At 51.7% G+C, this 17,814-nt stretch overlaps 9 protein-coding genes across 9 annotated transcripts; 4 read left to right on the top strand and 5 right to left on the bottom strand.

Annotated features, from left to right (window-relative positions):
- Positions 1 to 200: 200 nt before the first annotated feature.
- Positions 201 to 2,863, top strand: JCM6883_001209 (uncharacterized protein; the record flags this gene model as incomplete). The annotated part of the gene is made up of 5 exons (XM_076632794.1): positions 201 to 1,265; positions 1,335 to 1,497; positions 1,564 to 2,415; positions 2,488 to 2,748; positions 2,811 to 2,863. The coding sequence occupies 5 exons, from the start codon at positions 201 to 203 to the stop codon at positions 2,861 to 2,863; spliced, it is 2,394 nt and encodes a 797-aa protein (XP_076487240.1).
- Positions 2,864 to 3,696: 833 nt separating this feature from the next.
- JCM6883_001208 (NUDIX hydrolase) lies at positions 3,697 to 5,789 on the top strand (the record flags this gene model as incomplete). The annotated part of the gene is made up of 8 exons (XM_076632793.1): positions 3,697 to 3,835; positions 3,959 to 4,307; positions 4,423 to 4,514; positions 4,591 to 4,701; positions 4,770 to 4,974; positions 5,043 to 5,137; positions 5,205 to 5,404; positions 5,490 to 5,789. 8 exons carry the CDS (start codon positions 3,697 to 3,699, stop codon positions 5,787 to 5,789), a joined length of 1,491 nt encoding a protein of 496 aa, XP_076487239.1.
- A 326-nt stretch (positions 5,790 to 6,115) lies between these two features.
- On the bottom strand, positions 6,116 to 7,442 carry JCM6883_001207 (uncharacterized protein; the record flags this gene model as incomplete). The annotated part of the gene is made up of 5 exons (XM_076632792.1): positions 6,116 to 6,411; positions 6,476 to 6,620; positions 6,697 to 7,037; positions 7,101 to 7,296; positions 7,386 to 7,442. The coding sequence occupies 5 exons, from the start codon at positions 7,440 to 7,442 to the stop codon at positions 6,116 to 6,118; spliced, it is 1,035 nt and encodes a 344-aa protein (XP_076487238.1).
- A 438-nt stretch (positions 7,443 to 7,880) lies between these two features.
- JCM6883_001206 (uncharacterized protein) lies at positions 7,881 to 10,368 on the bottom strand (the record flags this gene model as incomplete). The annotated part of the gene is made up of 2 exons (XM_076632791.1): positions 7,881 to 9,946; positions 10,026 to 10,368. The coding sequence occupies 2 exons, from the start codon at positions 10,366 to 10,368 to the stop codon at positions 7,881 to 7,883; spliced, it is 2,409 nt and encodes an 802-aa protein (XP_076487237.1).
- Positions 10,369 to 10,633: 265 nt separating this feature from the next.
- On the top strand, positions 10,634 to 11,367 carry RPB4 (DNA-directed RNA polymerase II subunit RPB4; the record flags this gene model as incomplete). The annotated part of the gene is made up of 5 exons (XM_076632790.1): positions 10,634 to 10,700; positions 10,770 to 10,866; positions 10,963 to 11,040; positions 11,110 to 11,205; positions 11,295 to 11,367. The coding sequence occupies 5 exons, from the start codon at positions 10,634 to 10,636 to the stop codon at positions 11,365 to 11,367; spliced, it is 411 nt and encodes a 136-aa protein (XP_076487236.1).
- A 201-nt stretch (positions 11,368 to 11,568) lies between these two features.
- On the bottom strand, positions 11,569 to 12,604 carry JCM6883_001204 (TMEM199/VMA12 family protein; the record flags this gene model as incomplete). Its single annotated transcript, XM_076632789.1, has 4 exons — positions 11,569 to 11,736; positions 11,809 to 12,072; positions 12,201 to 12,271; positions 12,346 to 12,604. The coding sequence occupies 4 exons, from the start codon at positions 12,602 to 12,604 to the stop codon at positions 11,569 to 11,571; spliced, it is 762 nt and encodes a 253-aa protein (XP_076487235.1).
- Positions 12,605 to 12,769: 165 nt separating this feature from the next.
- Positions 12,770 to 14,355, top strand: JCM6883_001203 (uncharacterized protein; the record flags this gene model as incomplete). The annotated part of the gene is made up of 3 exons (XM_076632788.1): positions 12,770 to 12,833; positions 13,017 to 13,088; positions 13,157 to 14,355. The coding sequence occupies 3 exons, from the start codon at positions 12,770 to 12,772 to the stop codon at positions 14,353 to 14,355; spliced, it is 1,335 nt and encodes a 444-aa protein (XP_076487234.1).
- A 496-nt stretch (positions 14,356 to 14,851) lies between these two features.
- On the bottom strand, positions 14,852 to 16,100 carry JCM6883_001202 (uncharacterized protein; the record flags this gene model as incomplete). The annotated part of the gene is made up of 6 exons (XM_076632787.1): positions 14,852 to 14,966; positions 15,046 to 15,216; positions 15,303 to 15,581; positions 15,655 to 15,846; positions 15,914 to 15,970; positions 16,042 to 16,100. 6 exons carry the CDS (start codon positions 16,098 to 16,100, stop codon positions 14,852 to 14,854), a joined length of 873 nt encoding a protein of 290 aa, XP_076487233.1.
- Positions 16,101 to 16,588: 488 nt separating this feature from the next.
- JCM6883_001201 (uncharacterized protein) lies at positions 16,589 to 17,218 on the bottom strand (the record flags this gene model as incomplete). The annotated part of the gene is made up of 4 exons (XM_076632786.1): positions 16,589 to 16,691; positions 16,830 to 17,004; positions 17,076 to 17,136; positions 17,201 to 17,218. The coding sequence occupies 4 exons, from the start codon at positions 17,216 to 17,218 to the stop codon at positions 16,589 to 16,591; spliced, it is 357 nt and encodes a 118-aa protein (XP_076487232.1).
- Positions 17,219 to 17,814: the final 596 nt, after the last annotated feature.

The raw sequence follows: 17,814 nt of genomic DNA, 5'->3' as shown, positions 1-17,814 counted from the left end.
GCACGTCTGAGCATGTCGAAGGATCTAGGATAAATGAACTTCACTGATTCGCGAGCCTGCGAATTACTCTTTCCTTCCCACTTTTCAGCTACGGCACACGAACGCGACACAAGCAAAGAGAAGACACGCACCTATACCACTCTTCGACCAAGCCTCAGCGCTTCCTCAATCTCTTTCTTCCTTTCCCTCGTCACATCAAAATGGAACTCGCCGAATCATCCTCTTCTCTCCCCTCCTTCCCCGCAGTGCCAGAATCGGCCATGACAATCGACTATGATGCGGAACCATCGAATGAGGCGATCCCAACGACAATAGGAGGAGGAGGAGGAGGAGATGAAGAAATGGGAGATGATGAATCAAATCTCGAGCCGTCTTCCGTCCCGACGGAAGGAGTAGCAGAGGTAGAGGAAGCAGAAATGGCAGACGATGAAGCTAGTACCTGGGAAAAGGACGCTATGATTGAAGAAGCGGCAGCAGGAGGAGGAACCGAATCGATCTCAGCCGAAGTTCCCACGACGACTTTGGAGCGAGAGGAGGATGTCGAGACGTTACCTGCAGTATCTGCTAGTACCTCACTGGTCGAAGAACCAATCGCTCCGATCGAACCGGAAGTCGTCTCGGATCTTCCTCTTCCAACCGCTTCCACTTCCCTCGATGCACCTTCTACCATCGTGGAAACCACCTCGACTACAACTCAACTTGAACCTGCCCTCTCCACGGAAGTAGCGCTCAGTGAAGGCGAACAAGCCGACGCTGAACAAAGCGATTTCCCCTCGAATCCCCTCGAATCTGCCGATGTCCTCACGACGACCTCAGCAACGACGAAGGAAGTCACGACCACAATGGACGACGGCACGAGTGTTCCTTTCCTCCGTCCGAATGTCGACAAAGCTCTTCTCCTCGGAATCGAAGTTCCCTTTCCTCTCGACGAATCCTCCCCTTCTTCCTCTTCACAGTCTCTCGCTCCCGCAGTCCTCTTCAACTACGACAACGCGACGTACTCCCTCTTCCGCTCCCACAAGCCCGTCCCTCAAACGGCTCATTCGGGAGACGATTCTTCGCCGACCGGAACCGTCGAAGGCGACAACGAAGCTCAAGAGGAAGAAGAACCTCAAGCATTGTTGACGGAGATCGAAGATCAACAACTCTACTTTGGAACGCTCGAGCATTTGTTCTCGAAACTCCACGATCAATTCCCAGAACTGCAAAGTCGGGAAGATGAACTCGTTCTCGATTTCGACGAGATTGGAGTTGCTTTGACCGAGGTGAGTCTCCACTCGATACCTTCCGCTTTTCGTGCTTGTTGACTGATTCTCGCGCTTTGTCGTTCACAGGATAACGTTTACTCTCGACAAGTCTCTCTACACGATTTCGACCGAATCCACCTCGGTTGCGGCTTGCCCGGTCGACTCCACGCTCGTCTGTACGCTCAATCGAGGTTCTCGAGTGGGTTCAACGCACTAGCTCAACATGTTGCGAATACTCTAAACGGAAACAGTGAGTATCTCTTCTCGTCACTTTCTCTCGCTCGGAACGGGACTGACGATCCGAGTTTGCGATCAGATGCTACGGAAGAAGGAAACGATAGTGAAGCGACTTATGAAGCCGAAGACGGTACGGTCAACGGAGACGAGGAAAACGAAGAAACGAATTTCGGAGAAGAATCTTTCGTCACGGTTGGAGAACCAGAAGATCACGACGCCGATGGACCCGACTCAGAGCTACCCACGATCGACCAGCAACAAGAAGAAGGAGAACCTGGTGTCGAGGGAGAAGGAGGGGAAGAAGAAGAGTTTGATCTCGAAAGCGCGTTGGCTCAATTGGATGGGGACGATATCGCTGCGTACGTTGAAGGGGCGGCCGAAGATTACATCTTGTCGGAAGGTGGCGAGAGAGCGGAAGAGGTCGAGGCAGAAAACAAGGGCGGTGAGAACGAGGAGCGAATAGTAGGAGACGGAAACGAAGGAGAAACGACAGTAGAGGAAGAGCAACAACCTCTAGTCGAGGCGAATCAAGGAGAAACGGAAAGTACAGAAAAGGTCGACGAGTCTGCTCAGCCTCCAGAACCGACGGAGGAACCTCAGATCCAAGAGCAAACGATCGAAATCGTCAACCCCGAATCGGATCAAGTCGAATCGACGACGATCGGTGAAGTAGCTTCGACTAACTCCACCGAGCAAGTTCCTCCTGAGAACAGTATCAACCAGGAGATCAACGTGGGAGACAACGTTCAAGCGGAAGAACCGTCTTCCTCGAATTTGGATCCGAGCACCGTCGACTCGACACTGCCGGACGAGGCTGCTACTCTCGAAAGTACTGTACCAGAAGTGTCTATCGATACGGCTTCTGAGCCGAATGGCCACGATCACCCTGCCGAAGTTGCTGAGAATGGGACCGAGAACGAGATTTCGAAGGGTGAGCTTTCGTTTGTCCTCTCGTTCATCGTTTCGCGCTCTCTGACTAAACAAGATCTCATTGTTTTTGCAGAACTCCCTGCTGCTGAAGATACTGTCGACCCGAACGATGTCGTGATCGATTACGATGAAGCGTTCGACGGTTCGACTCCCGCCGCGATTCCTCCTCTCGATCTTCCTGAAGCGCCCGAGAACGAGACAGCTACGGTACCGCTCGAGCAATCCCCTGCGAAAGAAGAAGCTCCGGTTGTTGCGCCGCATAGCCCGAAGAGGAGACATGATTCTCTCGATGCTGACGAGGCGGATGGACTTGCCGAAGCCGCGACTGATGGTAGTGAGTCATGACCCTTCTTTTTCCCTCACAGCTATCGGTGCTGACTCGTTTGTTTTCTGCAGATGACGCGAAACGACCTCGACTCGAAGAATCGAACGCAGTCACCAGTTCTTAATCAGAGTTCTCCTCTCGATCCTTCACGCAGAACCGTCTCGTTATTCACTCGCACAGCCTTTCTCGCTCGCCTCATACCCCTACTCGTTTCTCGATACCCCTTCTTTCGTTCTTCCTCGCTGTCGATAGCTCGTTCTCTTTCTCTCCGTTCCGTCCTCGCTCGTTCAAGGAGGATCAGGTTCCATTCCTATTCTACTCTTCACCTCTCCCCTACTCTATCTGTCCTCTCTACACTTCTCGGATTCGTTCTCGTTTCTCCCGCAAATCGCAACATACAAACAACTAACGAATTCTTTACGAACCAAAAGAAAAGGAGGAAACGTCACTCAATAGCTCGTCGAAGTCACAAGTATCGCAAGGAAATAATACACAGGTGAACGAATTCCTCTCTCTCTGCGTCTGGACTGATCTTCGTCTGTCTCTCTACTTTCAGCAAAGCTCGACCAAAGGTACCATTTACGAGAATTTTCTCGAACGACTCCCGTAGTATGACCCCCTCTCTATTCTCCCTTACTGCCCTCCTCTTTCTCCCTCACGTAGTATACCAGTTCGTGGATAGTGGCAGAGCCTAGCGTCGCGACGAGGAGAGGAAATGAAGGTGAACTTGAAAAACTTTTCTCGTTACTGTCCGCTGTCCGCTTGCGAGCTTTTCGTAGAGCCGCTACCTCCGAGCTTGTTCGCTCGTGACTCTCCGTACTTCCGAGAACACCCGCTTCGATCGAGGTTGAACTTGGTCCTCCGAAAACGAGCTCTGAATCCTTGCGATCACCTCACTCGACCTTTCACGCCCCCGCTTTCGCCTCTCGACAACGCAACCCTCGTTACGGTGATAGGATGACATCGTCCGGTCCAGCCACGATCGCTCGACTGCACAGAGCATTAGCGAACATTTCGCTGACTCCGGCACGTCTAATCGCGTCTCCTCCCGTCGCCCCTGGGGGAGGACCAGCTCGAAGGGCTAGTGTAGCTATAAGTGAGTCCTCTCGTTCGTGTCCGGGTCGCCAGGAGGTTGTAGCGAAGGAGAGAGATCGTTACATCTCTCGAGTCCCACAGTCGCTCTAACGAGGCTCGAGGCTGACTGAGATCGCTTGTATAGTCATCCGATTGAGACCTGAACATTCACCTTCCTCTAGCGCGGCTTCCTCGCCTCGTACTTCGAGTTCTTCTCCCCTCTCTCCTCCTCCCACTTCGGCTCCAGCTCTCCCACTCGATCCATCTTCCCCCTCCTCTAGTAGATCTCCAGCTTCTTTCTCTCCACCTCCTCCGGCTTCTCCGACTCAACCCTCCGCCTCCTTACCGATCAACCAGAACGAGAATGGAGGAACTGGGGGAGGAGTTCAAACGGTTTTGAATCAGTTGGAAGAGTTCTTCAAGCTTGATTGGGTCAATTCTCCGGGGACTACGATAGAAGTGTTGTATATCAAACGAGCATCGAGAGCTAGCGAGTGAGTTCCAGATCATTCCGTCTTGAATTGAACATTTGAGCTTCTCTCCCCGTCGTTGCGAAAAGACTGACGAAGTGTGCTCGGTGTTACGCCGGAAATTTGATTGGGAACTCAGTAAATGGAGTGGACATGTAGCTTTCCCAGGAGGTAGATCCGAACCGGATGATGAATCGGCAGAGTTTACGGCGATGAGAGAAACTTGGGAGGGTCAGTGCTTCCTCTCTCCTCTCTCTTCTCGAGTCACTCCCGCTGGAACTAATTAAGCTGGTTTGAGCTGTCGTAGAGGTAGGACTGGATCTAGCGGAACGGGATTGGATCTCGATTGGACAATTAGACGATCGAGAAATCACTTCTTCACTCGGGAAACGGCTTCTAATGATCCTCTCTCCCTTTGGTGCGTGATTCTTCTCGTCAGAAACCAAGTACCTTGACTCTGAGCTGACGAATAAGATCGTGTCACAGTCTTCCTTCACACATCACCTCACGCCCCAATTCCAGAACTTCAAGAAACCGAAGTGGCTTCAGCTCATTGGATCCCGCTTGAACTGCTACATGCTCCGACAGCGAGGTACGGCGCGGTGGATATCGATATTGCTAGTAGACTCGCACCGAAGAACAAGGTTGCGAGAGCGGCACTGAAAATGTTGGTGGGGCAAATGAGTTTCAAGTGAGTCGATCTCTCTCTCCGCGCATTGACTCTGCACGAGCTCAATGCGGGGGAGTTTGATTCCACAGATGCATACTGCTACCGAACGACCCTATTTCGTTACTACCGGGCGTTCCTCGCGGTGACAAGTTGCCCGATTTAAGGCTATGGGGTTTGACGCTTGGTTCGCATTCTCTCCCTCCCTCTATCACACCAGTCGCTCGAGCTGATACTCCTCAAACGTGACGCAGGAATGACACTCGATCTCCTCTCGCACATGACTCTCTCCCGTTCCGCTTCCGATCTCTCAACTTATCCCTACGCGATTGCCGCTCTCGATAAACCTCTCGACAATCAATCAGAGTTTCCACTCGAATCAACAAAGAAGACGAGGGAAGGAACGTTGAACCCGTTCGCAAGTAGTAGCGAAGCGAGTATTTTCCCTAGATTCGTTAGTCCTTTTCCTCTCCGCCCTTCTTCCTGGTCAAACTCGCCTCGACTAACCTTGATCTCCTCGTCGGCTCGTGTGATGATAGTCATATCCGGATATCAACCTCTTAATCTGGATCTTCGGCTGGCGCTACCGTCGACTCCTCCGTTCCCACCCTTCCTCCGGTCGCGCTCCCTTAACTCCCCGAACTCCCTCAACAATCCCGACCTACCGAGTGAATTGGGCGGGAATGTCCCTCAATGCGTATTACGCAGCAGTGAGGAGAGCGCTCGTGGTCGCTGTGTTGATGAGGGCTTGTTTGGCGGTTGGAACGGTTGTGGGAGTCGGGTGGTGGGTGGGCGGATGGTGGAGAGGGAAGAAGAGACTTAGGGTGATCGGGAAATGAGAGGAGAGGAAAGCATGTAGCATTCAGTTAGCGATTTCTAGGGTTTAAGCTTGTAGCGCATTGTCCCATCACTCTCGCGTCGAGTTTGAACTCTCTCGCACGTAAGCTCAGTAAGGAGAGAAAAGAGACTGATTGACAAGTTGCAGAGTTCCAGTTTGAACAACAAACAGACTCTCTCGCACGTAAGCTCAGTAAGGAGAGAAAAGAGACTGATTGACAAGTTGCAGAGTTCCAGTTTGAACAACAAACAGACAGCAAGGTAGAAACGGAACTACTCAAACGAAACGAGACAAAACATCGAAACTACAGACGTAATTAGATCATTCTCAAGCGAAAGGAGCGACGTTCTGTTCAATCGCTTTCTCAAGAGGAGTCCATCCATCTTGACCCAACTCTTTCAATACTTTCTCCGAGTTCTCCAAATCGAAGACCTGGTACGCGGGGTTTGGCTCCTTGACGTCCTCGGGGAATTGCTTGTTGGGGTATTTCGAGCGGAAAATCGAGAGGATATCGTTCCAGTTTGCGGCGTACGGGGCGGCGAAAAGTCGTTGAGATTTGACATCGGGGAGGAGGAGAGCTCCGACGTGAAGAGCGGCGATATCAACAACGGGGACGATCGCGACTAGAGAGAGGGTTGGGCGTTAGTGAGAGGCGATGGAGAGAGAAGAAGGGGCAGAGTAACGAACCATCGGGGAGAAGATGAAGGACTAGGTCGGACTTTCCGGTGAACAAGTCACGAAGGAACCCAGCGGTCGAACCACGTTGAGAATCGGCATCGAGGATTTCTCCGACACAGAACGCGGGTTGAACGGCAGAGAACTCGAAAGAGGGCTGAGAAGCAAATTCGAATCGAAATGAGCTCTGATCTTTTTCTCGAGAGAACGAAAGGAAGGGGAGAAGGACTAACCTTGTTCTCTTTGATCCATTTCCACGCAGCCAATTCACCTTCCGTCTTACTCGCTCCGTAGACGTAAGCACCCTTCGAAGGATCATCGTCAGGAAGAGATTTCGCAATTTCGATCGTCTTGTGGTTGTAATCCTTCTCGGTGAGCTTGAGGTCCTTCTCGCGAGAACGATCACCGGTCGCGACGGCTACGACGGAAGAAGTGAGGACGAAACGTTTGACCGTAGGTTCCTTGTGAGCCGAGTTGAGAGCAGAGAGGGTTCCGTCGACGGCATCTTTGACGACTTCGTCGTAGTTCGAGGAGAAGGAAACGTTTGAAGCGACGTGAGCTACTCCAGAGACACCTACTCGACTCGAATGACTCGTCAGCGAGGGAGTTCAGATGCAATGGAGACGTTTGAGCTCACCTTTGACGGCGTCGTCGAAAGCACCATCAACCGTGATATCGGGAACTTCAGCGATTTCGAACTGGCCAGGATACTTTGCATCCCACTTCTTCTTGAGGTTCGAGAGTTTGGAAGCAGAACGAGTAGTTCCGCGAACTTTGTACCCAAAAGGCAAAAGTTGTTCGACAAGGTGAGAAGCGATGAAACCGTTTGCGCCCTGTACAGACCGACAGAGGTCAGCGACTCAGTATCGCAGAAAGTTGAAGGACTCGGAGAGTGGAGGCGAGAACGAGAGAGGAAACGTACAGTGACGAGGATAGTCGAGCCTTTGGGGAGAACTGGGTTTTGAACTTGAAGAACCATTGCAGAGTGTGGGTCGAGTGAGAGGTGAAGAAGGAAGAGAGAAGAGAGAGCTCGCGGAGGTTTCTTTTGAACGCGCGCGAAATGATTAATCATCATTCTGCTTACTTCATTCAACTAGGTTCCTTTTGTGCTGACTAAGTCCGTATTGAGGATCGTGCTCATTTGCTGATTAGCGCAATTTCACCATACAATCTCGGAGAGAGGTTTCGCAAGCGCTGAACGGGTTCGAGAGCCCGAGCGCCCCTTGCTCAGCAGCTAGACCTCGCGGAGTGTACAGTCAGCTAAGCTCACGAGTGACGAGAGTGCTCAAGAGCGAGGCCGCACTCCGCAAGAGGTCGAAAAGGGCGCGGTTGTCACTCAGAACCCCGAGACTCTGTCGAATTCTCACGACTCCCTGCGAATGTAACGACGGAACATCCTACAATCCCATCGCGCACACTAGCATACCGATTCCCACGCTTCGAGTCCCTTCGCGATGATCTTGAGTCCCTCCAACGCTCCGAACAACTCGTCCCTTTCCCTCACCGCAGCATTCACGACGTGTTCGTATCCCGTCTGACTCGCCTTGTACGCCGTTGTCGCCTCGAGTAGAGCTAAGTCGAGTCGACTACCTTTTGTCGATTCGAGTATTGAGATCGCTGTTTCGAATTCCCGTTTCTCGAGTTCCCATTCTTTCCTCTTTTCCTCCATTTCCGACTCGAATCGCTCAGACGTTTCCCGTTGAGTTTGAGCGACGGCTTCTTCTTGCTCCTTCTTGACGTCCTCAAGTTGTCGGGACAAGGCTTCTTTCTCTTTTCTCAATTCCTCCAATTCCTCCTCGTCGACTCTCTGTAACACCAAAATCTCCCTACTCATTTCCGCTCCCTCGACTCCCTCCCGTCCGTCCGTTTCCTCTCGGGGATCCATCTCGAACGATAAGTCACCTCCTCCTCCTGCTGCCGCTCGAGTCGGAGTCGTCCCGTTCCCACTCGCGCTCATACTCAAACTGACGACTCTACCTCTCCAAGGTGTTCCCGTTCCTCCTCCTCCACCGCTAGAATTGATTTCCTCCATCATGACTCTGCTTACTTCTTCATCCATCAGGAATTCGAAATCGTTCGCGGTTCCTCCTCCTCCTCCTCCGGATTTCGTAGCTCCAGGCGTCGCAAACGAAGGGGAAGAGAACAACCCATTCTGCAAGAGTTCTTCGAGCGTAGTAGAGCCCCGCGGTTGACGTCGTCGAGGGGTTTTGCCAGTTGGACCTGGGGTCGAAGAAGTGGAAGAACGAAGGAGAGATAATTGTCGATTCTCGATCGGGAGAGTCGGATGAGAGCCTGAAGTGGCAGTGGAAGCGTCGGTTCGTGGAGGTGATAAGAGTACGGCGTTGAAACGAGGAGTCGCAGTCGAGGCTGAGAGGGAAGTATTGACGGACGAGGAAGAGAGCGATTTCGAAGGAGTCGAGAAAGGGTTCTGTCTTTCTGAGAGCGAGTCATCGAGCGTCGAAGAAGGGAGTCGTTGAGTTGTGGAGATTGTTGAAGTTGTGGAAGTCGATCTAGATCTCGTTCGATCGTGGTTACTTCCAACGGTTTCCCAGGATTCTCGTCGATTGTGACTGGTTCTTCTATTTTCGTCCTCGTTCTCCTCGAGAGTTCTGTCTTGATTACGTAGCGTTGAGCCGCGTCGAGGTGTACCGCTTCGACTCGCGGAAAGAGGTCTGGAGGTGGCTCCTCCTCCTCCAAGTCGAGCATTCGCGACGGAGACTCGTCTCGCTCCGCCGATCGGTGGCTGTCCCAACCCGATTCGATTCTTCGATTGTGTACGCGGCTCTGACGTCGAGGTTGAAGCTGTTGCGTTCGATGAGGAGGAAGAGAAGATTGGAATCGAGGAAGACGAGCCAGAAGACGAAGGAAGCGGAATACGTCGAGCAGGAGGTCGTGATACTGCCGTTGTTGTGGAAGTGGGAGGTCGCATGAGAGAGGTAGAAGAGGCAGGATTGGGAAGTCGACTAATCGTCGTCGATCTTTTCAGAGGTGATTCTCGTTTGATGCTGCCGTTCGTCGTCGAGCGTCGAAGAGAAGTAGATTGATCGAGAGAGGTGTTCGACGATAAGGAGGGTTTGCGAGTCGATGAAGAGGAGGAAGAAGGGACTCGTTCTTTTCCTTTCCTTGGTGAATCCACTGCGTCTGTTTGTGAAGGACGTCCTCCTCGAGCGGACGATGAGGAAACTAGTCTTCTAGCCGTGCTTAATGTCCTGGGACTCGCTCGAGCAGACCCAGTCGAATCGAGGTTGGGTTTCGTCGTTGTAGGGACTCTGCGTTCTTTCGCTCGAATCGTTGCCGGAGTTTCCGAGACGTTCAAGCCGGTTCTCGAAGACGTCGATCTGGATAGCTGAGAGCGTTGCAAAGGGGTCGCTGTCGTCGTTTGGGCTGATCGGGAGGGAGCTTGGAGGGAAGAAGAGGTTGAATGTGATTGAGCTGAAGGAGGTCGAATCGATCGAGTAGCCACAGGCTTGCTCCCTGCTGCAGCTAGATATCGTGTGTCGGGTGCAGACTTGTTAGCTTTCTTCAGCACCGCTGAGAGCTAGAGAAAGGAGAGATCTCGTACCTCCCGCATCTATATTTCCGCTCGTAGAACTCTGCACGTTCTCCTGCACGCTCTGTAAGATCCTCCTAGGTTTCTTGACAGTAGTCTCGCCTGTTTCCCCGCTGGTAGAGCCGGCGAGAGATCGGTTGTTTGGTTGACTGACTCTTCTAGCTCCTCCTCCCGCTCCACTTGTGATATCCCTTCTTGACAGAGTACCTTGTTTGGTTGTGCTGGCTGTGAGCGGTCTCGTGAGCCGTGAGGAGGTGAGAGAAGTGGGTTGAGGGAGGTTCGTGTTTGTTGATTGATTTCGTGGGAGCGTCGACGTCGAGGCTGAAGGCGCCAGACCTGAGGCCGTACGCTCCATCTGAACGTATAGCTTCGCCTCCGCGATAGACTGCTCGACGGCGCGGAGGGCTGTCGACACGGGTCGCTCAGAGAGTCGAAGTATCGAATATCGAGGGGTCGGAACGGTTCCCGGGTTGTACTGGCTAGCCGTAGGCTGCTAGGAGTTACCTTGCTGTTGTGCGAGGTCGTCAGGAGGTGCAAGGTAGTGGAACAAGTCAGAAAGTCGATTCGCTCCTTCTCTCCCATCTTTATCTCACTCGACCGCGTCCAAACTCCGCCAAAACATGTCCCGAATCACATCAAGAGTCAAGCCAGAAGACGAAGACGCTTCCCAACTGAAATTCGGTCCAGGTAAGTCCTCAACCCGTTCTCATCTTTCAACTTGTCTTTCTCACCCAACTCTCCCTTGCGTACGCGCAGAGTTCGAGCAGAGATCAGTACAGGAGAAGACTTTGACTATCAGTGAAGTGAAGGTTATTCTGGATACGATTGACCAGGAGAAACAACCCGATAATGCGTGAGAGGCCTTTCCTCTCCCTTCTCCCGGTCCATTGGCGATACACAGGCGGAGGCTATAATGACTGACGAACCTTGATATTCGCCCGCCGTACAGCGTGTTCAAAAAGACTCAAGATTACGTCGACACTTTTGCGAGGTTTCCAAATCCCGAAGTTGCAGACGCCGTCCGAACGTAAGCTCTCTCTTCTTGCAACAAGCTCGTGCATGGGAGGGCAGTGCTTACGTCCTGTGATTGGTGCAGATCACTACCGGAAGAGCAATTGAAGTTCTACGAAATCGCTCAATTAATCAACCTGTGTCCTGCCGATGCTGAAGAAGCCAAAGCTCTCATTCCTTCGTGAGTCACACCTCCTGTGTCCTCTTTACCCGCTCAAGCGTTCCTTCCCCGTGTCGGAACTGATTCTTCTTCCTTCGGCCCGGAATCAGAATCAAACTTGACGACGAAGTGCTGCAAGGCTACCTCAACGACCTCGCTATGATCAGGAAGAACCAAGCATGATGATACATTGGGCTTAGTGTGCTGTCCCTGCTTGAGGAGGTTTCGTTTCCCGGTTTTGTCGTGAAAATCTGTTGTAACACTAGACGACGTTCCCGTCGATTTCTCTCTGGCCTCGTTGTGCTCGCGCTCAGATCGAGGGAGCTCTTCAGACGACCACATATGGGAGGTTCTTGCTTGCTAAATGCCTGATACAGGCTCGTTCTACTCGAATTTCAAGACTTTCCCACGACCTGGACCTCCCTCGCTTCCTCCACTTCTCCATTTCTCTGCCTCTTTTTTGCCTTGTTCGACTCTGTTGAAAACTCTCCAATAAAGCCATCCTTCGATAGCAGCGATGGTCACAGCTCCCAACAGACTCAATCCCAATCTCTGAATTGTGTGGAAACGAGTCCAGGTTAATGGCGGAGGCCAATCTGAGAGAAAAGCGAGAGGAAGACTCACGATAGGATGCGAATACCCAAAACCGACATACCAAACTCCTGTGAATACCGCCGCCATACTAACCAGAACATTCACGATCGCGCTCAGTTCTTTCTTGATCTGTCCCCATTCTTCCGCGACGGTTTTCGGGTTCTTGGACTCGTGGATGTCGGTGAGAGGGAGGACGGAACGGTAGGAAGGTTGGTTGAGAGAAGTGAGGGATGAATAGTGGATTCGATCTTGGGAGAGTTGGATCGAGGAGAGAATTGAGAGTAATTCGGGAGACTGCAACCATGCGATTCGACGAAGAGGTTAGAACCTCGCAGTTCAGTGCAGGCGATAAGAGCAGAGAGAGAGAAAGTGATGGAGAGATGGAGAGGGAGGCAGAGACGGAAAGAGAGGTTGATGCTAACCTTTTCGCGAGGTTTCAGCGGAGGGGCGTGTACTTGGGTAAGCTTCAGTAGGCTTGCGAGACGGTACTGATCTGTATCAAACGGATAGGCTCAAATTCAGCTTCTCACAGACCAGGAACAGCGGCAGAAAAGGGAAAGAACGAACCTCTAGAAACATTCAACTTCTCTTCCACTCGATCTCCATTCTCTCGGGTCCACTGAGCTACTTTGACTAGGACTCTGTGATCCACTGCCTTCTCCTCCACAAGAGACCCGTCCTCCTTCGAGTCGGATTGTTCTTTCTTCTCCAGTGACGACGCCGAGTCCGCGTGCAAGTCGATAAGTCGAAGTAGCTCGTCTGGTAGAAGCGACTTGAGTGAGTCGAGTCGAGCTGATAACGCGGGCGTAAACGAGAGTAGGACCATCGTTGGAGTGAATGATCCGGAGGAGAAAGTTGCGTGAACCCTTTCCTTCCTCACCCTTCACTCGGACTAGCTACTTTCGCTCATCTCGACGAAGGAAGTCATACAGCAACTCGTAAGATCGCTAGGTGAGTCTTCTGCCGCCTTGGGCTCGTGTAGGACGAGGAAATGTCGGGCAGAGATGAAACGTTCCAATTCGCTCATCTCGAAGGCAGGACGGCTGGAAGACCTCGTAGGTATCAGTGAGAGTGTCGAACATGATTGGTAGGGCAGACTAGCCGAAAAGAACGGTATATCCGTCAGAACGGGTTATCTCACCTCTGATGGTCTCTCTCGCACTGCGACGGAGGATCTATGCAGCTGTAAACGTCACCAAGATCAAGATAGCTGACATCTCGCTTCGTCGCTTGTGCAGAAATGCATCTTCCCGACGAGTTACTCGAATCGATTTTTTCCTACATTCACGAGAAAAGTACCGAGCCTACTCGTAAGTTCTCCCTCTGTTTCTCTGCGATCTTCTCAAGCAGCTGATCATCACGACTCACTCCCCTGCAGCCGAATCGCAACAAACTTTCGCCGCTCTCGCTCTCACTTCGAAACGATTCCTTCCCCTCGCGCGTTCCTATCTCTACTATCGTCCGATCCCCCGCGCCTCAGCCGCAACGTGGGCTCAAGCTCTCGCTCTTTACTCCTCTCTGTCCACTCCCCTAGGTCAACTCGTCCTCTCGCTCGAAGGAATCATCGACTACGTCGCGGAAATCGGGACCCTGGCAGAACCCGGTCGATTGGCGTTCCAGCTTCGAGGATTTACCAAGGCATTCTCTTTCTACCACGCAATCATCGATTCGTGTCCACAACTTGTCAAAGTCGAGCTCATTTTCAATTCGCAACAACACGGTTCGAAACTCATGAAAGCGCTCGCAAAGTCGCAATCGACGCTTAAAACTGTACGATTCGCGAACCCGAGTAATACGACTACATACCGAATCACCGCCGCCCTCATCCGATGGTCCATAGGAAAGTCACAGCTCAACAGAGTCGAGAACCTCATCGTCGACAACATTCACGTCGACCTTGAAACTTCCGCTCAACCCTCGACGAATCTTGCGCTCAAGTCCTGCACCATCATCGACGTCTCTTCCAGTACGATTAAGGGACTTCTACCACAAGATCCGACTTCTCTCGAATCGGTCTCGTTTGGAACTTGGGCGCTCAAGCTGTCGGATGTAACCTGGCTCCTCAAGTACCTTCCAAACTCTCTCAAGAAGTTCAATTTAGGCCTTTACGACTACAGAACATACTTACCATCCTTTGACGACTATCTTCGAACGAACCCCTTGATAACGCCCGCTGATTTCGCACACTTCACTTCCCTTACGCATCTCTCGCTCCAATCTTTGGACGGTCCTTCCCTCGACTTGCTCGATGTTCTCGCCTCTTCCTCCGGCTCCACTCTCGCTGTCCTCGATCTTCGCGGGAGCAAATGGATTCCTTCTCGATCGGCTTCAAACGTCGTTCCGGTCATGAAGAAATCGTTCATCTCCTTCATCGTCGACCCAGAGGATCTCCTCGAGCACCTGCGTCAATTCCAGAAACTGCAGCGAGTCCACTTGGGCTTCCTACCTACCCTTCAGAGACAAACTTATGCGAATTTGGCAGAATTGAAGGAGGAAAAGGGCATCGAAATCGACTGGGAGTGCAGCGCGAGGTACAGCATTTGTGTTGACTGTGGGTCGAGACACCCTCTGTGGTAGGTTGCTCGGAGACGAAAGAAGGTGGATAACAAACGCGAATCTAGGAGAAGAGAGTGGGAAAAAGGATAAGAAGAAAGTTGGAAGAAACGAATGCATGATGTGACTCGGCCAAAGAATCTGAACAATCAAAGTTTTGCAATCAGTACAATTTGTAGTAACCTAGAAGGCGATCCGAGAACTTCGAGAGAGTTTGCCTCGTTCGTTCTCAGCCGGAGAAGTCAGAACCAATATACGAATATTCAACGGCGACGACATTCGAATCGCATGCTGAACTGTCTCACGAGCTGATCTCGCAAGATCTGCTTACGCGATCCCCCTCCCGCAAGCAAACTTGCCAGTAAAGCGGGAGAAGCAGAACGCGAACGACTTTAACGAAAGAGGACTGAAATTACTGCTTTATCCTAGGTCAAGTTACGAGATTTCACTACTTTAAGATCATTGAATACAAGTCGAAGCCGAACAGGGTGAGTGGCTGAGTCAAAAGACGACAGAAGAACTAGTAATCGTTGTCGCGACGGTTGTTCGAAGATCCATAGCTGTCACCTCCGCCCGATCCATAGCTGTCTCCAGTGTTGGACGATCCATAGTTGTCCGAAGATTGACCGTACGAGCTACAGAGCAGACGAAAGCAGAATCAGTGACCTGCGCAAAACTGGAGCACAGATCACAGAAAAAGGAAAAAGGACTCACGAATCATTGTTGCCTCCATACGACGACGAGTCACCTCGGTCGAAGCCAGCCGAAGTCGTCGATGAGTTCTTGTTGTAGTCGTTAGATCCGCCGAAATCGTTTTGACCGGAACCGTAAGAATCTCCTCCTCCGGCTGCGGCACCGGTATCGAATCGGTCACCTCCGTACGAGCTGGAAGGACGAGGAACGTTCAAACAGAGAGAAACGTTAGCTTTGGGTCGTCGGTCAAGACAGGGTGAAAGATGGTGACAACTTACGAATCTCCGCGATCCTCGGACGACGAGAACTGCCCACGACTCTCGTTATCTCCGAATTGTCCACCTCGGTTTGAAGTCGAAGATCCGTATCCCTCTCCCCTTCCTCCCGACGAGTAATCGTTCGAGGAGGAGTTACCGTACGAAGTCGAATCTTGTCCGGAGGTTCCGTAAGACGAGTCATCATTGCGACTGTTGAACGACGAGTCTTGTCCTCCGCTGCCGTAGGAAGAATCGTTGTTTCCACTACCTACTCCTCCTGCGTACGATCCGTCTCGCATACTGTCAAGAGACCACGTGACGGACCAAAATCAGTCGAATCTCCCGAGCAAGGTCTTTCACAAGATCCGCTTACTTGTTGTTCGAATCATTATCGTAGCTGGACGAGCTCGTAGGGTTCCTCGAGTTGTACGTCGAATCCTGGTTCCCGAATCCACTGCTTGAAGACTCACGATCTCCGTATGAAGTCGAGTCTTGTTGACGTCCATAGGTGGAATCTGAGGATCGGTAATCCGAACCTCGTTGATCGAAGGAAGGATCGGTGTTACTATCAAGGAACGAGAGGTATTAGCTTAAAACCGATGACGAGGAGGAGGAGGAAAGGGACGACGGACCCGTATCCCGAGGATGAGGAAGTGTTGTTGTTGTTGTCGTAGTCGTTATCATCCCTGCTGCTCACAACGAGAAAGAGTTCGTTAGCGTGAAAGGGAGAGGGAAAAAAAGGACGAGGGTTTGGACGTACTTTCCACCCTTGTGGAGCTTGTCTTGGGCGAACTCTTTGGCTTTGTCAAGGATAGTCATGTTTGGCGTTCTACTCTGTGTGTGTGAAATGGAGGGAATAGGAAGAGAGAGAGAAAGAGCGAGAAGAGAGAGGGACAACGTCAGACGGTCAGAGGATGTGGGGAGAAAGGAGGCTGTGTAACTAGTTGACTGACGAGTGTGAGTGAAGTCAGGTGAGACGAAGTGAAGTGAGGAAGAGAGAGAGATGAGGTGGAGAAGTGCAACGTTTCGAGAAAGTGAAAAGTGACGAAAGTTGCGAAAACGGTTTCAGACTCGCAGCTCGTTCACACGTCGCAAATTAGTTCAGCTGACACCGCATGATCGATTACACCGTTCGCACAGAGTGACTCAACCCTCGAAGGGTCATGGGCGGGCACGTCACAGGGAGGCTAGACCCCTCTCGACTCGCAATCAAGCTCAAACATTACGCGCTGAGGAACGTTCGAGCTACCTGCGCCCCTCACAGGTCGAAGTAAGGGAAGACCGTTTATTTACAGTATTGAGTCCATCTATTGTTTCCCAGGAAGTTCACCAGCTCCAAGGTTCAGGATGTCTTCGTTTGCGCCTCCAGAGAAAGTTCCCGTCGAATCCCTTCCTGTTGCGCTATAAGGCCTGTACACGCATGTAGCCATCATCAGAAGGATTGTTGATAGTTGATAGTGGAAGGGAGGAGTAAGGGGAAAAGAGGAGAGGAGGAGGGGCCGTCAACGTTGCATTCTCGCGAAAACGAAAACTGAAACGAAGACGTACAAGTATCCGCCAGTAGTGTCATCGTTCGTTCCGCTTTGTCGCTCGATGTCTCCACTCAAAGGAGCATCTCCTCTATCCGTCGCGAGCAAGGTTTGTCCAGAAGTAACGCCTAATAGGTCGTCTGAAGGTGAACTCGAACTGGTCGTCGTTGAGGATTGGTTGTTCGTTGTTGACGCTATCGTCCAGAGTGTATGTTTCTGAGTCAGTCTCTCCTCGCGGAGACGCAGAGCAGGGGTCAGAACTAACGAGCGGAAGCATTCGATTCAGAAGTGAGGGAAGTGAGGAGATCTTTGGTCGAATCGACGATCTGTTCGTTCCGACGGTCGTCAGTACAATATGTACCGCTCGGAGTTCTGGTAGGTCAGACTCACCTTGTGAACTGATTCCATCGTTGAATGAGAGTGGGTCGAAGTGAGTAGGAGGAAGAGAAAGCTGTAGCGCTGAACGAGTGTCAGTCCGGATTGAGTGAGTAGGAGCTTGAGATAAGGCCTTGCACAGGGAGCTGAGATGTGTGGATGAAGAGGAGGAGAGAGAAAGCAGAGATAAAGCGAGAGAGATTAAAGGAGAGAACTCTGGATGAGGTCATAGCCTTCGCAACCTTCCTGAGGGAAAAAGAGTCCAAGTTACAGTCGAGTACTATAGCGAAGCAGTTGAGGACAGTCTGCGCAGACAGTACTGTTGTATCGACGATACAGAAAAGGAGGTGGAAATTCCCCGAAAAAAGCTTTGATCATTTTTGATGTCAGGACGATCCAGAGACGGCGTCAACTGTGCTACGAGTCTTGGCGAGGGACGGAAGCCGTGTACCGCCGACAGAGAGCCGTACAGCGTTGAAATGCTTCACGAGCGCGACGTTGCTTCAAGTTGCACTTCGAGTCCGCCCTGTTGCACTTGTCCGGCCGGGGGTATAGTTTTGCCGCCTTCTGCTGGACATACGCTGAGCAAGTATCTAGACAGGGCTAGCGAGGCGAAGATCTTCCGAGAG

This window comes from Sporobolomyces salmoneus, assembly GCF_050403485.1.
Source record: "Sporobolomyces salmoneus JCM6883 DNA, S_salmoneus_JCM6883_v1_ctg30, whole genome shotgun sequence".
In the NCBI taxonomy this organism is placed as follows: Eukaryota; Fungi; Basidiomycota; class Microbotryomycetes; order Sporidiobolales; family Sporidiobolaceae; genus Sporobolomyces; species Sporobolomyces salmoneus.
The sequence above is the reverse complement of the archived record's forward strand: the minus strand, read 5'-3'. Positions and strand labels throughout refer to the sequence as shown.